This window comes from Caenorhabditis briggsae, assembly GCF_000004555.2.
Source record: "Caenorhabditis briggsae complete genome, chrV, whole genome shotgun sequence".
Classification (NCBI taxonomy): domain Eukaryota; kingdom Metazoa; phylum Nematoda; class Chromadorea; order Rhabditida; family Rhabditidae; genus Caenorhabditis; species Caenorhabditis briggsae.
The window spans coordinates 7,884,440-7,906,099 of record NC_013488.2 but is presented as its reverse complement, the minus strand read 5'-3'; the positions used below and the strand labels follow the sequence as shown (position 1 = coordinate 7,906,099).

The 21,660-nt window shown below is 37.1% G+C and overlaps 6 protein-coding genes across 6 annotated transcripts; 4 read left to right on the top strand and 2 right to left on the bottom strand.

Moving 5' to 3' along the window:
* Window positions 1–127: 127 nt before the first annotated feature.
* Window positions 128–1,890, top strand: CBG08642 (the record flags this gene model as incomplete). The annotated part of the gene is made up of 6 exons (XM_045237324.1): window positions 128–237; window positions 544–587; window positions 647–735; window positions 843–1,123; window positions 1,168–1,485; window positions 1,533–1,890. The coding sequence occupies 6 exons, from the start codon at window positions 128–130 to the stop codon at window positions 1,888–1,890; spliced, it is 1,200 nt and encodes a 399-aa protein (XP_045093797.1).
* Window positions 1,891–3,649: 1,759 nt separating this feature from the next.
* On the top strand, window positions 3,650–5,043 carry Cbr-srr-5 (the record flags this gene model as incomplete). Its single annotated transcript, XM_045237323.1, has 4 exons — window positions 3,650–3,771; window positions 3,822–4,256; window positions 4,307–4,627; window positions 4,680–5,043. 4 exons carry the CDS (start codon window positions 3,650–3,652, stop codon window positions 5,041–5,043), a joined length of 1,242 nt encoding a protein of 413 aa, XP_045093796.1.
* Window positions 5,044–5,810: 767 nt separating this feature from the next.
* Cbr-srr-6 lies at window positions 5,811–7,651 on the top strand (the record flags this gene model as incomplete). Its single annotated transcript, XM_002636302.1, has 4 exons — window positions 5,811–5,941; window positions 6,293–6,721; window positions 6,773–7,093; window positions 7,294–7,651. The coding sequence occupies 4 exons, from the start codon at window positions 5,811–5,813 to the stop codon at window positions 7,649–7,651; spliced, it is 1,239 nt and encodes a 412-aa protein (XP_002636348.1).
* Window positions 7,652–11,762: 4,111 nt separating this feature from the next.
* Window positions 11,763–14,048, top strand: Cbr-srr-4 (the record flags this gene model as incomplete). Its single annotated transcript, XM_045237322.1, has 6 exons — window positions 11,763–11,769; window positions 12,709–12,757; window positions 12,807–12,881; window positions 12,924–13,274; window positions 13,324–13,495; window positions 13,542–14,048. The coding sequence occupies 6 exons, from the start codon at window positions 11,763–11,765 to the stop codon at window positions 14,046–14,048; spliced, it is 1,161 nt and encodes a 386-aa protein (XP_045093795.1).
* Window positions 14,049–14,230: 182 nt separating this feature from the next.
* Window positions 14,231–18,794, bottom strand: Cbr-cpt-4 (the record flags this gene model as incomplete). The annotated part of the gene is made up of 11 exons (XM_045237321.1): window positions 14,231–14,500; window positions 14,547–14,735; window positions 14,783–14,917; window positions 14,964–15,128; window positions 15,176–15,683; window positions 15,731–15,924; window positions 15,971–16,258; window positions 16,454–16,738; window positions 16,791–16,967; window positions 17,015–17,109; window positions 18,632–18,794. The coding sequence occupies 11 exons, from the start codon at window positions 18,792–18,794 to the stop codon at window positions 14,231–14,233; spliced, it is 2,469 nt and encodes an 822-aa protein (XP_045093794.1).
* Window positions 18,795–19,221: 427 nt separating this feature from the next.
* Cbr-swt-7 lies at window positions 19,222–20,768 on the bottom strand (the record flags this gene model as incomplete). The annotated part of the gene is made up of 5 exons (XM_002636305.1): window positions 19,222–19,353; window positions 19,397–19,516; window positions 19,562–19,717; window positions 20,457–20,580; window positions 20,626–20,768. 5 exons carry the CDS (start codon window positions 20,766–20,768, stop codon window positions 19,222–19,224), a joined length of 675 nt encoding a protein of 224 aa, XP_002636351.1.
* Between the last annotated feature and the right edge of the window lie 892 nt (window positions 20,769–21,660).

Here is a 21,660-nt window from a genome sequence, read left to right as displayed (position 1 = left end):
TTTAATGCATCAGTAGATTACAACATTCGTTTCTCCGATAACAACTTTCGCAAAATTTTCAGTCAGCACTTTTCGATTTTTCCGTCTTATCACAACTAGAAATTTAAACATCAGAACTGTCTTCAAAATGAAGAAGAATATGCTTCGTTCGTCTCTTACCGAGTTCCCTGAGTTTCCAGAAATTAAAAGACGATTGTCGGAGCAGATGCTCTTGAATCCATTCAACAAAGTTATCAAGTGAGTTTGGTATTTTTCGGTTTTATTGCGTTTTGAAGAATTTTTCCGACCATCGTTTTGATGAATTCTTAAACAATAATTGTTCAAGTGATTGCTGAAGATTTCTAATGTCTAGAAATATTCTACTTATAAAACATATCTTGAGAAATTAATTCCGATTCGTCTACAAAAATTTTTACCTCTCTAACTATCTGCGTTTCCTTGATTTGAAACTGTTTTGTGATTTGAGGCTACTATAACAGAAATCAGATTGAATGAATCTTTAGTCCAAAATTAAACAAAGAAAAGGAATTAATTTATTTTTAGGTACACTTCTACTCCAGCAATGACACCATTGATTATACCGGATGGTACTGTTATAACAGGGAAATGTTTGAAAATCTCCGATTTTCAGATGAAGCTGTTTCAGAGCTACTCGGTCCATTCCACATTTTAGTGAAATTGACTCTACTGGATTGTTCCGCCAGAACCCCGAAATGCGTCCCTCGTCTTATCGCGGTACTGATAATAATTGCTTTGTCAATACGAGTAGGATTTATGATGATACAGTCTACTGGAAATGTCAGTTACAGTATCCTCAGAAATTAATTTTTGTTTTATTTCAGGTCCTCTCATTCGCTTGGGCCGAGTCTAACTTTTTCAGTTTCCCAGCTATTTTCATTCAATTTTGTGGCATCTCTATATTCCAATGGACCAGACACAGATTTATTGAAAATTTTTCTGAAAAATTATCATTGATCAGAACATTACGATTGGAAACCAATCCTGACTTGGATAATTATAAAAAAGTTCATGCCTTGGCTTTGGTACTTTCTATTCCTTGGTTGGTGGCAACCATTTCTTGGTCACTTTTCAATTTTTTCCAAGGAACTATTTTCTATGGAGGGTGAGTTCTAAAGGTTTAGAATTTTAGTAACCGCTGAATTTCAGAGCTGAATCGAACATAATTTTTACTTCTTTAATGGTTGGATCCAATTTCTATATCTGGTTCATTTCTTCCATTTCTCTTGCTTATTATTTTTTGGTATTCTCTGCAGTCAATAGAGAAGTTGTTTATTTCAATGAGGAATTAGACAAAGCCAAGAAAGAAAAGATATTAAAAAATCCAGGAGTTTTGGAGAAGTTTGACATTCGACAGTTCGAAATTTTGAATCTTATAACGGTTGTCAATCATTCCCTTTCATTTTTTGGAGGACTAGTGCCCCTGTTTTTGTTTTATGGTATTATTAATGGAATTTATCTGACTTCGTAAGTTTTGAATCTTCAAGGGATTACAAGATCTATAATATTTTCAGGTTCATTGAAAACATTTCATTTATCTACTTTGCAATTTTGATGTTCACTCTTGCCGCCATACTTGCCTACAATCTGATCCTTCTTATTCCAACTTGTGCTCTACAGGAGCATCTGAATGCTACCAATAAAATTCTAGTGAATAACGATGAATTGGGAAGTTCCAAGGACCAAAAAGTGTACCAAACCTATCGAATTATGGTTGATCGAATTCAAAAAATTGACACTCATATTCATGTGGTTGGCGCCTTCCCAGTTATCAAACCAGTTTTAGCAGCTGCTATGTTTTTTATTCCGAATATCGGATTTATTCTTGTCATGATCAAAAAAGTTATTGTGGCCAATGGTGGCGTTGTGTGAAGTTTTGATCTCAAACTTTGTATATATTCACTTCTACAAATAAAAATGATTATCTCCTTCTCAGGAAATTACCAAAAACAGAACATTTGAAAAAAAAGTAAGAAAATTTCTGCAATAACCAATTAGACGAACTGCATTGCGTGAACTTCACGAACGGAACTTCTGTTAGAAGAAGGACTACTATGGAAAACCAGATTCGAAGAAACGAATCCGGAAAAAACGGATCCGGAAATCCGGAACCGGAAAACTGAAACCGAAAAATCAGAATCCAGAAAAAAGTTTTAAATGAAAAATTAGGAATAAAATAATCGAACGAAAAAATTGGGAAAAAAATTGAAGTGAAAAGTTGATAATAAAAAATATATATAAAAAATGAGAATGAAAAATACCAATGAAAATAAGGAATAAAGAATTTGAATTGAAAAAAATGTGCGTGAAAATAGGAAAAAAAAGGAGAAATAACGAATGGAAATTGAAAAATTTGAGGAGAAAATTGGGAATGAAAACTGGGCGTGAAAAATTTGAAACGATGAATAAACGTGAAAATGGCAGACAAATTTTGGAATTAAAATATTGACGTTGAAAATTAGAAATGAAAAATGAAAATGAAAAAATAAGGAACAAAAAACTCAGGAAAAAATAGAGAAGGAAAAATTTGAAATGAAAAATTGGGCACGAAAATGAATAAGAAAAAAATGGAAATGAAAAATAACAAAGAAAAATTTGGGAACAAAAAATTGAAAATAAAAATGAAGTGAAAAATTAAGAATATAAAATGAGAGTAAAAAAATAACAAGCGAAACATTGGAAATGAAAAAAAAATTGAAAATGAGAAATCGGGAATAAAAAGATGAGAATGAAGAACTGGGAACGAAAATACACTCTGATTTCCCAACTTGTGCTCTACAGGAACATCTTAATGCTGCAAATAAAACTCTTTGTATGTGTATGAATCTCTAGCTTTGTACATATTCCTTTAAATTAATTTTATTTGTTGTTCTTTGACTTGAAGTACAAGTACAAAAACTCTGAATGGACAGCTGCGTCATACATTAGTCACTTTGAGAGCTCAGGAAACGAACGTATGAGAACCTTGATGCTCAACTTCTCTGAATGAGCACATATTCTGTGACTTGGCATTATGAAATTGCGAAGGGAAAAAACAAATATGACAGAAGTTTTCATGAATAAATGCGAATCAATACTGTAAATTTGTCTATCACATAAATTGGGATTCAACACAGTCACCTGAAAACTTCTAAACCAGTAATACCGAATTTTCTCTTTCAGATGCTCACCCTATGCGTGCACTTTGAGCTCAATTATCTCGGTTCCTTCAGAATATATCAAAAACTTGTCAACAGATAACATTCTGCTAGTTTTACGAGAAACATTTTGTCAGTTGACAAAATTTTGATATCTTTTGAAGGAACTGAGATAATTAAGCTCAAGCTGCACTCATAGGATGGGCTTCTATTAGAGCAAATACGGTAGTTTCCTCAAAAATACCAACAACGACACTCTATAAATATTATTTTACTCTCGAAGCATATTCTCACAAGGTCTACCAAATTACATACATATCCGATTTAGAAAATTTTGGTCACACTTTCTATGCCAATGTTTTTCTCACGATTTTAATCTCAAATATGATTTGTGCTCTTGTTGGCTTCTGGGCGGATATCAACTGGAATGATGGCGTTGGAGGGATAACATACTTCATTCATTGTTCTTCCCATTTTTCATATATTCTTGACCTATGTTTGAGTCGAAATCCGAAGTTGTGAAAATTCCGCCGGGCACGTTTTGTATCCAAGTTCCTGAAATTAAAGAGCCAATCACTTTTGGAAAGTTTTTAGGACCACTCGGATTTCTTGTTCCGTAAGTTTTGATTTCTTTAAAATCAATTGCTTCTATCCACACTATTTTAGATTCACAGGACTTGATTGCTCTGTTGTGGCTCTTTCCAAAGTTGATCCTCGATACAAACTTCGAGCGTGGATTTCCCAGTTATTCGCATTGATCCTTATTGCGGTGATTGTATTCCGATGTTACACATTTTTCCAGCTGAAACTTTCTGTGAACTCGATGAGTTTAGAATGGGCTGAAAGTGGGATGATTGCATTTATGGGAGTTCAATCTGTAGAGTGCGCTTATTGTATATTCAGCTGGACGAGGCGAGATTTCATATCTAGTCACCTGGAGAAACTAGAAGAAGTTAGACAACTCAGAATCAAAGATAATGAGAAGCTAGATAATTATTCTACGGCTCATTTTAAAATCCTGGGATGGACCACAATATGGACAGTTATTGTTATGGCTCATGCAGTAGCCTGTGCAGTTCAAGAGAAAGTGATTTTGAGTGGGTAAGTTTTCAGATCATTCAATTTTTGTTCAAATCGTGATATTTTCGCAGCCATACGATATATCCTATTCTATTCTATGAAATTCTTTTTATAACGCTACTGGTTTGCTTCCATGTTTCAGTTTTTCTCAACTGCTTTTTTATAGTCAATTGTTCGATTACTCGGGAAATTGAATATTTCAATTCAGAGTTGGCGGAAGCTCAAAAGAAGAAGAATTTGGCAAATTCGGATTTGATTTCAAGGTTTAGTAATCGACAATGCGAGTTAATCGATTGGGTTCGAAATGCTAATAAAAGTGTCGGTGGGTATACATGTACTACACCGATTTCACTTTTCAACTCGTGTATAATGGCGGTCTACGTCTTCTTCTCGTGAGTTCCTGATTCTTCGGATTGCTATTCATTTCACTGTTTCGTTTTACAGGTTTCACGACAATCTACCGTTCATACAAGCCGTTATTCTCAATATCAATGTATTTGCGACACTTTTCATGACCTACTTCAGCTTGAAACCCGTTTGTAATGTGCAATTCCAATTACAACACACTTCTCGAATTTTGATGAAAAGTCGAGAATTCGAAAAATCAAATGATTCGGATGTAATCAACACTTATCATGTCATGATTGATAGATCATTGAGGCACACTGCTCGACTTCGAGTTCTCGGAGGAATTCCAATATATCCAACTACATTTAACATTGCAATGTTCTTTATTCCAAATTTAGGAATTTTACTGTCTTTTGTGAAGAAGTCACTTCATTCATATGGGTTAGAAATGCACCATTAACTTGGCATCTTTTAGAAAAATGTAAATAAAGAGTTATATATAATTTTGTACACAAAACTCTTAAATGATAATATCAACAGCTATCTTATGCATATTATTATATTGCTATTGGTTTTATGACTGGTCAATCATAAATATTCTTCCTACACATATCCTTGACTGTCAAAAATCACTTTAGACATCAAAAAATGTCACAACCACAAACTAATATTAATCTGCTTTTGATGATATCACATTTGCAGTAAACATAAACAGTGATAAGTTCGCTCCGGTTTAACGATCAGAAATTAAAAAGGTTATCACTGGAAAAAGTTCAATTTTGATCACGAGAGATACATGAGTCACTTTTTGAAATCAAATTCCTATATTACATATTTGTCTTTTTGCAGCCATTCTCCGTTCTATTGATCCAGACAGAAATCACACTAGGGGGGGGGGGGGAGGGGAAACCACTGACTCATCCGATGTTGCAGCGATCACTTTCCCCCGATTGTTTACTCTAATACTAATTGATCTTCCATCTTTTCCGAAAAACAAAAAAACTTTGAAATTACACCGTCCCTTTTACTTCTCGGTCAAGAGAAGTTTATCCTGAAAAGCTTGAGCTTGTCCTTCCCATCTCGAGAAACGGCCAAAAGTGTGATTTGTGTCAGCTAGAAGGAGTCACGGAAGTCGAGGCGGAAACATTCATCTCTTCATATATAAACAATAATTGTTAGAAGGTATACATCATTTGCTCGTCCTTATCGGTTTTTGGCTGTAACAAAATGATCAATCCAAGTACGGAAAGCATGGAAGACGAGACGAACCGTTCTCGTACGTCTAGTGTTATTATGCCAGAAGTGAAGGAGCCTCTTTTGGAAGAAAATTTAGTCGGGCCTTTTCGTAAAACGATCAAGTAAGTTTTTTTTCTCTTTTCTCTTCTTCTTAACATGGATCTTGAAATTAGTTTTCATGTCAAGAATACCATGAAACCTATAATAGAAAGCAGTTGAGATGAGCTCAAACTTGACAGTATGTAGCACTTGTATTAAAAGTTTTAGGTATATTTCTTGAAAAAAAAAATGTTCAAGAAGCAAAATACAAAAAGAGATACACAGTTTCGAATAAAACACAACTTGTTTTCGAAATAAAAACTCTTCCAACTGTTACAAACTATTTTGCGGCGATTAGTCATGCCAAACTGAAAAACGGAAACCAGTTCCCATATTCATATTCAAAAACAAAAACAATAGAAAACAATTTTCAGAATAACGGGACTGGACTGTCGAGTGATAGCCCTTGCACAGAACAACCCAAACCTTCGGATAAGATCCATCATCACCAGAATCGTAGCTCTTGCTGTAATTGCTTTAATTTTCTTTCGATGTGGAATGATATTCAAAGCAGAGGGACCAGCAATGTCCTTGACTTGGGCTGAATCCAATATGTTTGCTTTTATGGGGATCCATGCGATTGTTTGTGCTTTTTGCATTTTTGGATGGTCCAAGAATGAGTTTGTACCTCTTCATATTTCAAGATTGAACAAAGTCAGAGCACTCCGAGTTAAGGAAAGCAGGGAAATTGATGATTATTCAAGTGTTCATAGAAAAGCATTCATCTGGTCAGCATTCTGGTTTCTGGCACTTCTTTCTCATGCTATCGCCAGTGCAGCTACTCATAAAATTCTCATCTCGGGGTACGGTAGCTTGAATCAAACTTCTGTAATTGAATAATATATGTATTCCAGAAAACCAGTGATTGCTCCACTCTACATCGCAATGCCATTTCTCACTCTTTTGTCATGTTTTATCGTAACTCATTGTCTAATTTACTACTTCCTTGTCCATGTTTCTTTGAAAAGAGAAATCGAGTACTTCAACGTAGAATTGGATGAAGCTAAACAAGAGAAACGTCTACATGATCCCATTACTCTCATGGATTTCTCTCATCGACAAGCAGAACTTTTTCGTTTGGTGGCTAAAGCAAATGAATCTTTGGGAAGCTATGTCCAAGTCGCTCCGATGTTTTGTTTCAACAGCTGTATAAACGCAGTATATATTGCTAGCGGGTGAGTCGGATGTTCGTTCGGATTTGGATCTAAATTAAAAACAATACTAAATTTAGAATTTTTGAATGATTAAAATCAAGTGCATTGGCTCAAAGAATATTAACACCTAAAGTGCAATCGCACTTTTTAGCGAAGAAACAAGTCGAAGAACAAAAAAGATCAGCGTCCTTTTGACGTCCTTCCTAACAAAATACTTTCAGATTCACTGATGATCTTCCTTCGGTCTTCTTTGCCATTCTCCTTTTCAATCTCTTCGCAGTTCTTGCCATTTCATTTATGACGCTTCGACCAGCTGGCAATGTGCAATTCCATCTTGGGGACACTGCTAGAGTTCTAATGGATAGTGAAGAATTCGAGAAATCAGTAGATTCAGAAGTATTCAAAGGATACCAAGTCATGATTAACAGATCTCTGAAGCACAATGTGTATATTCGAGTGCTTGGAGCGATTCCAATTTATCCAACTGCCGTGAATCTTGCCATGTTTTTGTTTCCCAATTTAGGAAATTTGTTAGCACTAGTCAAGAAGGTGCTAGTCAATCATGGTGTTCAAGTCTAAGTCAGAACAACGACTGAATTGTATATATGAATTTGTGTTTTTCACCACTGATCTCTTTAAAACTTTGATACTGTCAGCGTTTTTGTAAAATAAAATTATTTCCAAACATTCAATACAGTTTGTACAGAGTCTTATTAGTTCATGAGAAAACTTGTTGAGTTGTAAACTAGATTATGAAAACTCTTCAATTAACAAGAATCAAAAATTTTTATTCAAAGCAATGTTTGAAACAACGTTAGTCGTTAGATGCTGAATTTCTCTACCGGTAGAAGTGTTTCCGGTGAAGCCCTTGTCCGCGACATTCAAATATCGACTATTTAAATACGATCTAAATCATTTTCTTGTCCAACATTCATCTAATTACTAACAGTGGGTTTTCCCTTTTCCCGTTCATTACTAATTTTCTTTTTCTTTCCTGCTTTTCAAATGTATTTTTTTGGATAACAAAAATAACAAGACCTGGTATTTAAGAAAATAAAAATTTTTAGTTCAAAAATAAAAATTTTTAAAGAATAATAGGTTCTCATAAATATGGGAAAAGTCATTCTATATTTGAACCTTTTACTTCAATAAAAATGTCACTGTCCTTTCCATTGACTATCATACTGTCACCGACAGTTCAATATTTCCCATGGACGAAGTTAAAACTGTTACAAGCAAACATTCTTTCGAAGAGAAAAATTTCTTGAAGTTATGTCATGAACATTAACTGGCATAAAACCTTAGTTAGGGCTTGCCGTAAAACCTGTATTAAAAGGGTCCCCATTAATAGAAGGGTCCAATTAGTAGAAGAGCAAGGCTAATTGAAGGGCCCTTCGGAGGTACCTGGGAACAATGGTAGGGCCGGCTCTATGTTTTCTGGTATTTTCGGTATTCACAAGGAATTTTTGCCATTCTCTACACTATTAGACGGAAATTTAATCCAAAACATGGCTAGAGTCGGGGTAAGTGGTATTCCAGTTATCATTCCCGCCAAACTCGTTTTCCCACACGATCGGGGAAAAGTTCTCGATTGAGTTGGAATCCGGATATTTTAATTAACGTTAATTAAGAAGTCGCTTATAGAATAAGGTTAAGTTAACTTCAACTAATTTTCGATTAATGTTATGCAGCTGGACCTTACAAGAGGTCTAAAGCCTCAAAAACCTAACTTCAATTTCATCAGGTGCATTCCGTTGAAACTGATGTCTACATATCCGTATTTGTCAGCATGCTCGTGCTCCAATTTCTAAAAGTAAGACACATAATTCTGGGTCCAAACGCAGACCACGCCTTCATTTCATTAAATCCACCTGCTCCCTACCGCTCTGAGCAACCAACTCATTTCCCCTCTCATTTCGTATCTTTCTTCCGTCGTTCTCCGTATTTACGTATATTTTCCGTATATGTCCATGAGTTACCAAGGAAACCCCGGTTCATTTTGAAAACGGGGGAAACCACAATGTTATTTCGTTTCTAACAATAGAAACTTCAGGAAGAGACGAGACGACAAGTGTTTGCCTATTCTTTTTTTTTTTGACCGACTATTTGACTTCTCTGGCAATCTTAGTTAGTACAGCCATTTCGTAGTTTGTGCCGCCTCCATTCATTTTTGAATTTTCACAGAGAATAGGGCCTATTTTTTTGATTTTTTTTTGTTAGGATGACACCTTATTGCGCAATGATTGTGATTTGATTAGCAGAATGGTCGGATGACCTTCATCTGGTATAAAATGATGTTGGTCATCTTTAGTATTCAGTTAATTCTGTCTAGTTGTTTGCAAAACTCCCCTAGAGAATTTCTTCAATACATCTCAAGTCAGAATTCGGATCATACGAGAATTCTTTGAGATAACTCTACTGGCTCGTAAGTGAAATTTCAGAAAGATTCATAAGTCTTCAGCTAATCTGTCTAGTTCACAATACTCCCAATTATTCTATTTTTTTTGTTTATTCTATTTGCAGCTTATAATTTGAAAATTTGAAAAAAACCTCTAGATCTATCTATTTATCTGCTCTTCCCCTCTCTCCTCTCTAAACAGATTTCTGATATGTGCCAAATCTCTTGTGAGGTAAGATTTTCAAAGATTATCCTTTCCCATTGAACTCGAAATATGGCTCACACTTTTCTCGATTTGTCAGCATTTTCATTATCAAAATAGCACTGATCAAAATATGATATTTTGATGATCTTACTGATCCCACCCCTTTTTGATGTAAGTTTCATTCATGTGATTTTTGTGCTCTTGTGATAAATTTTTATTCAAAAGATCAGTACCATGTACTTCAGGACTTTGGGCGTTACTTTGAACTTGCCGACCAATTCCAAAATTTCTTTATTTGATTTTCAAAAAAAAAGAAAGAAAAAGAAAGTTATTTGTTTAACACAAAGGTCTGCTCCGAGTTCTCTCATTTTCTAACTATGCTTGTTTCTCTTATTGCCACTACGCTCTTCTTGTAGTTCCAGTTTGTGCTCCTTGTGCTCCACAGATTTTTATCATCAGTTGTCCTTATCTTGAATTTCTCACACCTTTAAATATAAATGATATGTACAACACATAGTTTATATCAAAATGTGATTTGTGTCGTTTTTTCCAATCCCTCGTTATGCTTCAAACACCTTTATGAAAACTGGTTTCTCGACAGACTAATCGTTTTGATGCGGATCAAATTTTCCCATTTTCGTATTTTGGCCGACGAAATAGACAACTTCCCATGTGTAAACTAGTGGTCAATATTTTTTCTATGAATAGAAAATATGTTGTTTAGATTAGAATGAAGCATATAAAAATTAGATAACATGGAGAGAGTTAGTGGAACCTCGAGTCATTGAGACGATATTTTTCCAAAAAATCCTAGGACCGGTAGGGTCTTTAATACAGGCGCTATGGAACAAACCAAAAAAGTTTTCTTAATTCTCTATATATTTTGAAGTGAAATCAAAATGGTTTAAGCCAGAGTTTCTATCATAAAAGCTATGTCAAATATTTTGTCAGTTTACAGATTTTTGTTATCTTTAATAGACACTGAGAGAATTGAGTTCAAAGTGTAAGGTGGCCTTCTATTAGAGTGTCTAGGGTGAATAGATTTGTTTGAATTTTTAGTCTTTATTTAGTTCAACAAGACTTTTATTTTAATAAGAAAGGGTCTTGAATATTTCTAGAACACGACCCAAATGTTTACATTCCCAGAAATCATCGTCCGTCTTGATTACCGTACCTTGCCTTTTTGTTTTCACATTTCCTAGTAATCATACCTGGTTTCAGCTGGTGTCTAGCTGGTTTCTCATCTCCTATTTATTTTCTAGCTTGTTTTTTAACTTGCTCTAGTTCCAAACCACCTGCTCTATTATTTTTCCCGGCACCTGACCAATTGATCACCTCGTTCTAATAATTTCCACTCCCGTTGTGATCTTTGAGGTGAGAATATATCATCACTTGAATGGTGAGGAATTGAAAATGTGTCAAAGACGTCCGATGACAAATTTATTCCTCTGTTCCGACGCTGTCTATTGTCGAGTTTCTGTGAAGAGAGAAGTATTAGTCACAGACAGAGACTCATAACCTACATGATTGCTACAAGTCACAAAGCACATGCACAAAATATACAGAATGAGTGTCCAGGTTGGGGGTTTCAAATTTCAATATTTCACCGACATTTCATTTTACATATTGCCTCTGACCAACCCCATTTCTCTGTCTCTTTTCCTTTTTATTTAATTCGTTTGTGTCTGTGGTTCATTCTATTCCAAAAAGCGCTTTCAGCTTCTAGTAGTAGTTGTTCATGACCGGAATGAAGGCTGCAGAAGTTCAACAATCCGACATGTTGGTCGATGGGTCCACTGGTGAGTTGTTTTTTAAAGTCATTCGAAACTAATATCATCAAAAAACTTCAATAACCTAATTTAGAGAAACAATTCGGATCGATTTTTAAAAAATCGAATCCCATATTCCAATTTAGTTACTTGCTTATTCTCTTTTCTGTGATTAGATTTCTGTTTAGTCAGAGAAAAGGGCTTATAATTTTATTTGGAAACAATTTAAAAAACCAATTTTCGAAGTGGCCTAATTTATGAATGTTTCATATAATTTTTTTATTTTTATTATCATTTTGGTGAAGTTTCCAGAATGATATGTTAAGTGATTTTTGCAGGTTCTTAAAAAAAGCATATTAAATTGTCTCAAACTATTGTATGAATCTAATAAATTTATTAAAAAACAAGAAATCAGTGAAAAATTTCCTAGAAATTGTCATCAATTTTTTTCTGAAATTTGGATATATTGAATACATAATGAAATAGAAAACTTGGCAGATTTATTAAAGAATTCACATCGAAGCATAAAACATCTTAAAATGTTTTTACCTAACTGAAACATTATCATCACACACTGATGTTTGAAGCCCTTTAAGTAGAGTACGATAACCTTTGAAACTTCCGATTCGTGAGTGTACTCTTCTCGTTTTCCGTTATCCACTCCTCCTCCTCCTGCTTCTCTTTTTCAATCACGTTTGTGGTCTGTGCTTAACCGTTCCGTTAAAAACCAACCGAGTTTTAATATGAGTCACTTTGCAACCGTAAAAACCGAAAAACCGTGTTCGAGAAAGCCATAAAAGGCTTCGAACTTGCTTCATATTCTTTAGTGAGAGGGCGTTAAATGACGAAGGAAAACTCGGAACTCGGATTCGCCCCCTCATCTTTTATCAGCGGTTAGTAAATGTGTCTTCTGTTCTTTTGCTCTCTCAACTTTTTCTTCATTTTTATAACGAAACATTTGAATCACCAGTTTAGGTTGCAACCCCGTCCAGGCTTGGTTGAGAAGTTTTGTTTAATCAATGAGTGTTTTTATTGTTTTTGTGGTTACCTTCTGCCTATTCTTCTTTTGTAATCAATGCCACGCCTCTTACTTTATTCAAGCCACGCCTCTTACTTTATTTTTGTATGAGCCACCAATTACTTCAAAAAGTATAAAGAGCATCCATACACCAGCTAGTTTCAAACTCCATAGAGCTAATTGAAAAAATATATTGAACGAAAATAGAATTTATTAGCCCCATGGAAAAATCTTCACGATTTGCAGAGAAGTCAGACAATGTGGACCTTCTGGGTTGCTACAAATATACCGTCAAGTGAGTCAAGGTTTCAATTTTGGATGTAAAATTGAAACTAATGTTTAAGGTTGACTGGATTGGATTGCACACCATGTGCAGCTGCCAAAAATGGAGGATCGAAAATCGTTGGATTTTTAGCAAGGTAAGAGAAAATTCGAAATTAAATTTTATTTTTAATTTCCAGGCTCTTCGCCATCCTTGTGATCATTTCGATGTTCTACCGAACATTCACATTCCTTGGCGAAGAAGGAAAGCTTCTGACGCTGAACTGGTCTGAATCTAACGTCTTCGGATTCATGGGATTCCACGCAGTCGTCTGCAGTTTTTGTGTCATGGGATGGACTGCCAACGCATTCATTCCAAACTATCTCAAACAACTCAACCAGGTCCGTGTGCTTCGCGTTGAGCCAAACGACGAGATTGACGAATACAGTGGGTTGAGAAAGAAGGCATTCTTCTTCTCGCTTCCATGGTTGGGAACTTTGGCATTCACTGCTATTTTCAATGCTCTTCAAGAAAAAATTCTGATCTCAGGGTTAGTTGAAGTTTGTTGTTTGAAATTTGCAAATTTCTATGACTTTCAGAGCGGTTGAACCAGCCTACAAGTATTCTTTGTTCCCTGCTCTTGCATTCCTTGTCTGGATCATCACATTCTCCTGTCTCGCATTCTACGCTCTCGTTCAATTCTCAATGACCCGCGAAATCGAATACTTCAATAAGGAATTGCAGAAGGCTAGCGAAGAAAAGAAACTCAAAGTAGGAATTCTTCAATAGTTTCTCCCAATCATCTCTTGTATTCCAGGACCACACAGTCATCTCCGAGTTCAGTTTCCGTCAAAAAGAGCTCATCAAATTGGTCAAGAAAGCAAACGAATCCCTCTCCAGCTACGCTAAAGTTGCCCCACTCTTCTGCTTCTTCTCGATAATCAATGCCATTTTTAACTTGAGCTTCTTCTCCGCCGTCCCACTTCCATACGCCTTTGGACTCATCTTCCTTCTTGCCTGTACCATTGGAATGACTATTCTTTCTTTGCTCCCAGCTGCCAAAGTGCAGGATCAACTCACCGCCACCTCTACAATTCTCATGGAAAGTGATGAGTTTGAGAATGCCGAAGATCCAAAAGTATACCAAACCTACCGTGTCATGGTCGACCGATCTCTCGAATCTGAAACCAGAATCTTCGTCGTCAACGCTTTCGGAATCAACTCAACCAATCTCAACGTTGCCATGTTCGCTGTTCCAAATATTGGGCCAATTTTGATGATGCTCAGAAAGTTGCTCGAATCGAACGGTGTCAACTTGTCATAATGGTTTTTCAATTCTCTCACATATATGATTCCTCCTGTCATAATAATGATATCATGTATCCAAACAAAAATAAAACTTTAAAACAATAATCTGATACCTCTCGGAATAGCGAAATTAATTTATTATCATACAGGTTCTCACAAAAATACAAACACACTGAATTTTTTCGGAAGAAAGTTAAATCAAACATTTTTGGAAATGTTATTATTGCTCGGCTCCTCGTCGAACAAATCAGCCAAAGTGTGGATTGCTTCTCGAAGATGCTGTCCAAATCTATCAGAGTCTGTGGCTGGGGAAGAATGATAAGATGTAATGTGAACCATGATCGCACGATTGCCAGCGAACCGATAGCAGATTCCATATCCATCTTGAGCAACAGCTCCAAAAGAGGCACCTAACATGATGTTGTTCTCAGAAATGTCCTCATCGACAGAGTTGGTCATGTTTGGAATCTGGAATTTGTAGAACTAACTATCAATAATGACTCTGTCACCCTACATTACTGGTGCTCAATAGCCACTTCTGATTTGCGTAATCCTCAAGGAACGGACTAGAATAACCAAGTCCTTTTGCCAAGACGCACAAAACAAAAAGATGCCGATCGACTCCTTTCCCAGTCATCACTTCCTTACAGTTCTCTACGTGGGCTTCACAAGCCTCTTTCAAAAGATCTCGTCTCTCTTTTTGCTGTAATTAAAAACCACATAGATATAAGTGTACAATAATACTATTACCGTTGCTTCCTCATTCAACATCGTCTTCACAAACTTGCAAGAAGCATCAGTAACCGGACGAAGAGTCTCTGTTCGAGTGTTAGCGTAAAAGCGGACTGATCCTGGCTCATAAGTCAGCACGAATTGTCCTTGGTCCTAAAAGGAAATTTTAAATACTATGAAATCAAAAGATATCTGTTACATAGTAGTTAGCAAGTTGGATAGCCATCTGCAAAAATCCGTCTGGTGAAATTCCGCATTTCTTGACACGCCCCTTTCCGAAATCTGTGAACGCCAAAGAATGCATGTGGAGGTCGTCTGAAGCTTTTTGGTGTTGATCGAAGCATCTGTTAATTTCAGATTCCATCTGAAAATGAAATATAGTTCTAGAGAATTTCGTTTGAAGAAACTCACTCCATCTACTTCTTGGAAATCCAATTTCTCAGCAAACTTCAACGTCTTCTTCTCTTCCGTACTCATTTTGATGATCTCCAATTGCTTCTCGGTACTTGGAGACACCAGAACTTGCTTGTCCACATTCAATACATTTTCACACAAATGATCCAACTCTGCTCCATCACAAGGTGAGTGCTCTCCAGTTGCTCCCGCACGTCCACTAGCATCCACTGCATAGTTCATTGTCTTGTCGACCCAACGATTCGATCCCGATCCAGCCAGCATGTCTTTCATGTACTTGGACAACTGTTCCGTCGATTCTACACCCCAATTCAAATCTCCATCAACCGACATCACAAACTGTGCCGACTCGATAAGTTCCAGAAGATGACGGTTATGTTTGTTCTCGAGGAAGAACTTCTGTCGGTTGGCACACCATTCAGTTCTTCGATCAGTAGTGAGACTGGCAATTTTGCGTAGGAAACCAGCTGATTTATCATCTCTTCCCATCAATTCTGCCACAATTCTGAATGATAAAAAATGAATGAAATCGTCAGAAACAAATGTTCTAACTTGGCCAATTGATCAACAGTATACATGTTGCCATTGGAATCGCAGATATCAACCTTGTACCATGTGCAATCATGAACCAAAATAACATGTTTCGCTGGTTTATTCCACTTGAAATGGTCGTAATTCTTCCCAGGGATGCGACACCCGTTGTAAATGTTCTTGTAGTGACGAGTGGACATGATACCGTCTCCAACCTAAAATCTAGAAGTTTTCAACCATCCGGCGCAATATGGTACCTACAGCCATATACTTTTGTCTATCCAATGCCAAGTTGGCAATTGTCTCAATATATAGTAATCTTGCCACCTGATAAGCTTGAATCAGATCACTTGGTCCATACATTGTACACTGTGCTACACTGCTATTTATCAAAAGTGGATATCTTCCAGCCATATAAATGTACTTCTCCCATAACGATGTCACATAACAATCTGTGAATTTGTGAAGGATCCATGCGTATCTCTGTAGACTCCGTCCCTCATTGGCAACGAACTCGCGTGACATCTCGAGCAGTTTCGCATAGTCTTTCTGATAAGGAGAAAAACATTGACACGCACAAAATCGGGTTATCAGTTGCAGCCAGGGAAGAGAAAGACCCGGACAAAGTACAATTTCCTAGTTGTGTCATCGGAATGTTTTGAAAACAAATACACATGTTTACATTTCAAAAACCGGTTAGACGAATTAAGTTCTTTTCAAGTCATCTATTAATATCTTTCTCACCTCTGGCATGAAGTGTTTCATAGATTCCATGTAACGGTCTACAGTATCCTGGAGGGCTGGTAACGGAAGATTCGGGAGAAGACGATCACAAGATGAGAGTTGAGGAGGTGCCTGGTAGAGAAGAACTTTCCGAAGAAGACCCCAGATCATAGTGGTGATGGATGGTTTCTTGGAGTTCTCGAACATATATCCTTTATAGGAAAAGTACGTGTATTTGAGAATGTGTCGGAGGAGGAAGACAGTTGTGTAGATGGATCCGATGGAAATGGCAAGAGGTTTCAAAAGCTGAAATTTGAACTTCCAAAACTACAGTAACCTCTATTTGATCAGTCTAGACATGTCTTCTGTCTTTATCTTGATCTTCAGACAATGCAATCTCAATGATACTCACTTTCTGTACATCCTCTCCTACTCCTTCAACTCCCAGATCTCTGACTTGAAACGCCGTGGCTGCTACCGTAGCTGTCAAGAAGGGAAGAGGTCTGACAGGCCATAATCGGTTCTCGAACCAATTCTGAATTTGAGTGTGAAAATCATCTGTATATTCTTTGTTTATCTTACATAAGTTCTGTAGGAGAACCTCTCAAATCGCCCAGGGAAGTTCTTCGCCACCGGATACGGCCATTCGTGTTTACTGTTGACTGGAGGCATCGATTCTGAAAATTTGAACAAAAAAACGTGGGAAGGAAATTGAACATTTGGTCATTGCGCCCATTGATACGGGTTGCCTTTTATAGTACAGGGCCCGGGCAAAGTATATTTTCCGACGAAAGCGACGGGCGCACATGTACTACGGAAAAGGGGAAATCGTTGATTAGGGAGGTTTCGGCGATATGATAACTGATAATACAACGTGTCTCGTGGATGACTGAGGAGAATGGAGAAAGAGGAAAAAGTTCCCTTGCAAAAATCATGGAAACGAAAACGGTTCTCAGAGGACAGGGGAGGGAAGGATGAGAAAGAAAAGCAGAATAGAGGAATTGTTTCTGGGAGCAAATATGAATATGCGAGGAAAGTGGTAGCGATTTTTGTTTACACTGTGTTCAGAGAAAAGGGGAAGTGGAAGGGTCATTTGGAGTGGACATGTAGTAATTAATTAGCTTTATAAGGTTTCCCATAAACAACTAGTAATGCTAATTTTGACTAGATTATGATTTACCAAAACAACTTTTAGGATATGGGAAATGCTAGGGCATTAAAATGTTTGGGATTTCATGGATTTCCAAACCCGACCTCTTCTGTAGCTGCTAATCTGCAGTACCGGTCAATAAGATATACAAAAACATATTTTCAGTTGATTTTTGGCCATTTTGACCATTTTCAGGAGTCTGGAGTCAAGTTTCCAATCACTTCAAAAATATTGAAAATTACAAAACACACCTAGATTGAAAATTTTGCATTCACAGCAATTTTTTAAAGTTTTTTTCAGCTATTGCCGATTTTGGAAAGACACCAATTTTTAAAGGTTTTCAGTACGAAATCGCGCAAAAAATTAATCAGAAAATAGCCGAAAATCTAGAAATTAAAAAAATTATGGTAATTCAAAGTTTGTAATCTAGATCTGTTTTTCTCCAAAATTTTCAAAGTGATCAGAAACTTGAAAACCGAGCTCAAGACTCCTGCAAATTAGGGTTTCCATTTGGGCGGGTGAAGAAGCGGACTACCCGCTACCCACCCGGGGGGCTCCCACCCGCGGCCCCCGCGGCCCCCCGCAATTAAATGCGTGTGAATTTTAATAAAATTTTTGAAGATAATCACGTATTTTCCAAGAAAAACTGAGTTTCTCAAATCAAAAAACTACAAAAAAGATAATATTTTCCTCACGTAAATATTCGCGGGGGGTCAACGGGGGGCCGCGGGGGGTGAGCCCCCCGGGTGGGTGCGGGCGGGTGAATCGCCCCCCCAAATGGAAACCCTACTGCAAATAGTCCGAATGGTCGAAAATCAACTGAAAATTACGTGTTTGTATAACTTAAAGACCAATATTGTATGTCAATTAGCCCACCAACCTAGAATGACGTTCCAAAAATGGAAACCTCCCATAAAAGTTCAAAATGACAGCAGAACAAAAAAATTACTGAAGTCAATCAAAAAAATATTACAATAGTCATTCTGCTATCTGTAGAATAAGTCAGAAAAATCATGATTCTCAATCGAACCTTCTAAAACTGAACTCACTTATTTTGTTAATGGGAATCGATCGCCGTTTAGTACATTTCACTTCAAGATCCACATCAAGGGCTTCTTTTCCAATCTTCTCGGGGCCAATTAGTGGATTTTCAACGACTTGAACTTCGGCCTCCTGACCCATTCCTTCCATTGACAACTTCTCGGACAACATCTTGAAGACGTCCGATGAGGACAACACAGCAAGCACTGAATATCTCCATCCATCCAGTTGGCCACGAACCACTTCTGTTGGAATAAAAAAGAGGTCAACGTGACGAACATTTTTTCTTTCGATCTAATTTCCTCCGCGAGCTTCGACTCTTTTGAAAGAGCAGTCAACTGAAATCTCTCTCAAAACAGACTTTCAATCAGAAATCTGTTCTGATGGATTTTTATCATTGTTCGAATTTTCTGATATGCATGAATCATTGTATTTACCATCGTTTACTTAATATCTGAAGCCCATAGACTGTCTTCAAAGAGTTCCAGAAAAAAGCATTACATTCATTCTACACGTTCAATTTAAGAAGATAACAAAAGTCAAATTGGGAAAGGCACTTTACAAGGCAAGAGTTATCAAGAAGAACAGTTCGATTGTATTACTCGACCTTCTTATTGTCTTGTTTCTGTGGAGGAATGTTGAAAATTGGAACGGTCCATGTGAGTGGTGGATAGAAGAAGTACAAAGCAATCGTGGCAATGTTCACAAGCAAACCAGCGGCGTTGGAAATCTAAAAATATGGGACTTTGAGGATACAATTTGATAGCACTTACAGCAATAAATTGGTTTCCATGGAGGATACCGAAAAGAAGCCACTGAACGATGAGAGTGAAGATGGCGAACTGGAATCCAGCTGGGATGTATTCGGTAGTTCCCATTGAGATGGCACGCTTCTGAAAAGGGACAAATTTGTGGGGGATTGCATGAATTGGACTAACAATCTCGTATATTCCTCCAACCAAACTGAAAATCTGAGCACCAGCGGCCATAGATCCCATAGCGTCGTTGATAGAGGCGGCGTCATGAGTATCGACGTAGGCAAAGGCTACCTTGATGGCGAGAGCAGCGGCGATGATTTGACCGAGAAGGTATTTCTGAAAATTGGAGACGATAGTTTGGTCGTTTCATGAGCATTCAGTATTTTGATAAGGGTTCTGCATGGCCGTGTGGAGAGGTACTAGTAAGAATACTCATGTCTTGATACTCGGGCGTCGCCGGCCACTTTTGTTCGGAGGTTGTTCAGTTTCTGGATAAGACCGCTACTGAAGCCGACCAAACTATGACAAACTTATGACAAGGTTCCGATCTAGTCGTAGTTCAACAAAATCTGTGCAAATAGTTCGGAGGGTACAATATATTTAGGGTCACGAAACCATTTATCAGTTCAAAATCCTTAATTTGAGGGTTTAGAAGAAAAAGTTACAAGAAAAAGTTCGAAATACAGTTCGAATTACAATACGAGAAAAAATTCGAATTTTGTACCTCCAAACTGTTGGTTTTGTATCCCTAAATAACTTTGTACCCTGTTGTACCCCCGAATCGGTGTACCCTACGAATTAAGCTCCCAAAATCTGATCATGACCCGCTATACATCCCCCTCAACTTCGGACCAGTTATAAACCGAAAGCCGAGACTCTTCTATTTTTTGATAGCCAATTTTTAATACTCGAAACCGCTCATTTTGTACTTATAAAGACTCACACATTTTTCTGTGTCCGAGCTACAACATACAAAACACAGAACTTTCGTTTTCACTTCTTAATCATAGTTTCAAATTTTCACTTTTCTTCCAATTTTTATCTATGACCATTCCTTCTCCAGCTGCCCACTTACCCTCTTTGGTTGATAGTAGGCAAACGCTGATACGTAAAAGGCAAAGAAAACCAAGTTGATGGAGTTGATGATGATGTTTGTCTGGTCGTTTGTCATCAATCCGTGGCGAAGCCAGAAAGATTGTCTGGAAGGTATTAGGATAGAATATAGAAGAATTTCTTCAACTTACACAAGTATCGGAAGCACGAAGTTCACAGAACTGAACCCATCGGCTGTTCCGCGCTTTTTCCAGTCGAGCACCATGAACATTGGAAGGAAGGTGAAGCCGATGGAGAAGACTCCGAGCCAAACCGTGAAGATTTGAAGGAGCATTTCTGAAAAATTAGAAAAGGTAGACGGTGACCCAACTGATACGAAAAAATAATGCAATAAAAAACGATGAAAGACTGAGGGCAGTTGAAAATTCAATTAGTGCGTTCGAATTAGACAGGAATGTGACATGGGCGGTGCGTCGTCGGGTACAAAAAAATTAAGAGTGATGAGATGAAAGATTCCATGAGACTTTTGGGTTAGAAATTTAATCAATAAAGAGAAAATGAAAAAGTGCAATTACGACAGTTGTTCAGATGTCACACAAACTCTGAGCAAGTAGATGGCTAGAGAAAAAATTTTCCAAACGAAATCCATAAAATCAAAAGTTTAAAAGGGGGGCTCCGATCAAAATGTTTTATTGCACCAAAAAGTTTCAAATGGTATGTATTTTCCTAATATTTTTTAGGCAAAAAGTCGAAAAAATCTTGAGTTTCCAAAAACGCCGTTAAAAGCAAAAAAGTATGATTCAAAAGATTGCGAATAGGGACGAGGATTCGAGTTCCCGTGCAGTGAGAAACCTAGGCCACGGCCTGCGAGCCGCCTTTATTTTAAGTGGTAATTTGAAAGGACGTTTCGACTCACTTTTTTAAAATGGAAACTCCTGCTTTCGTTTTTCTCTTGTAGAGAACAAAAATAGATTTTCAATACTTGTGATCTCTCTACATTATAAAAAAAAACTTGAAATTTCTAATTTGAGAAGCTCGTCCTCAGTACCTCTGTCTCGAAATGATACACCTATTTATACCAATTCTTGACCTAGAAGTCACAAAAATGATGACTATTTCTCGAAATGCTACGTTGCATTGCGGAAAAATGAGGTTCAATGAGACTACGGTGAAGAACGAAAACACACGCCTTTTTGTAGTTTGTGACCGTACCCATTGTGGGAATT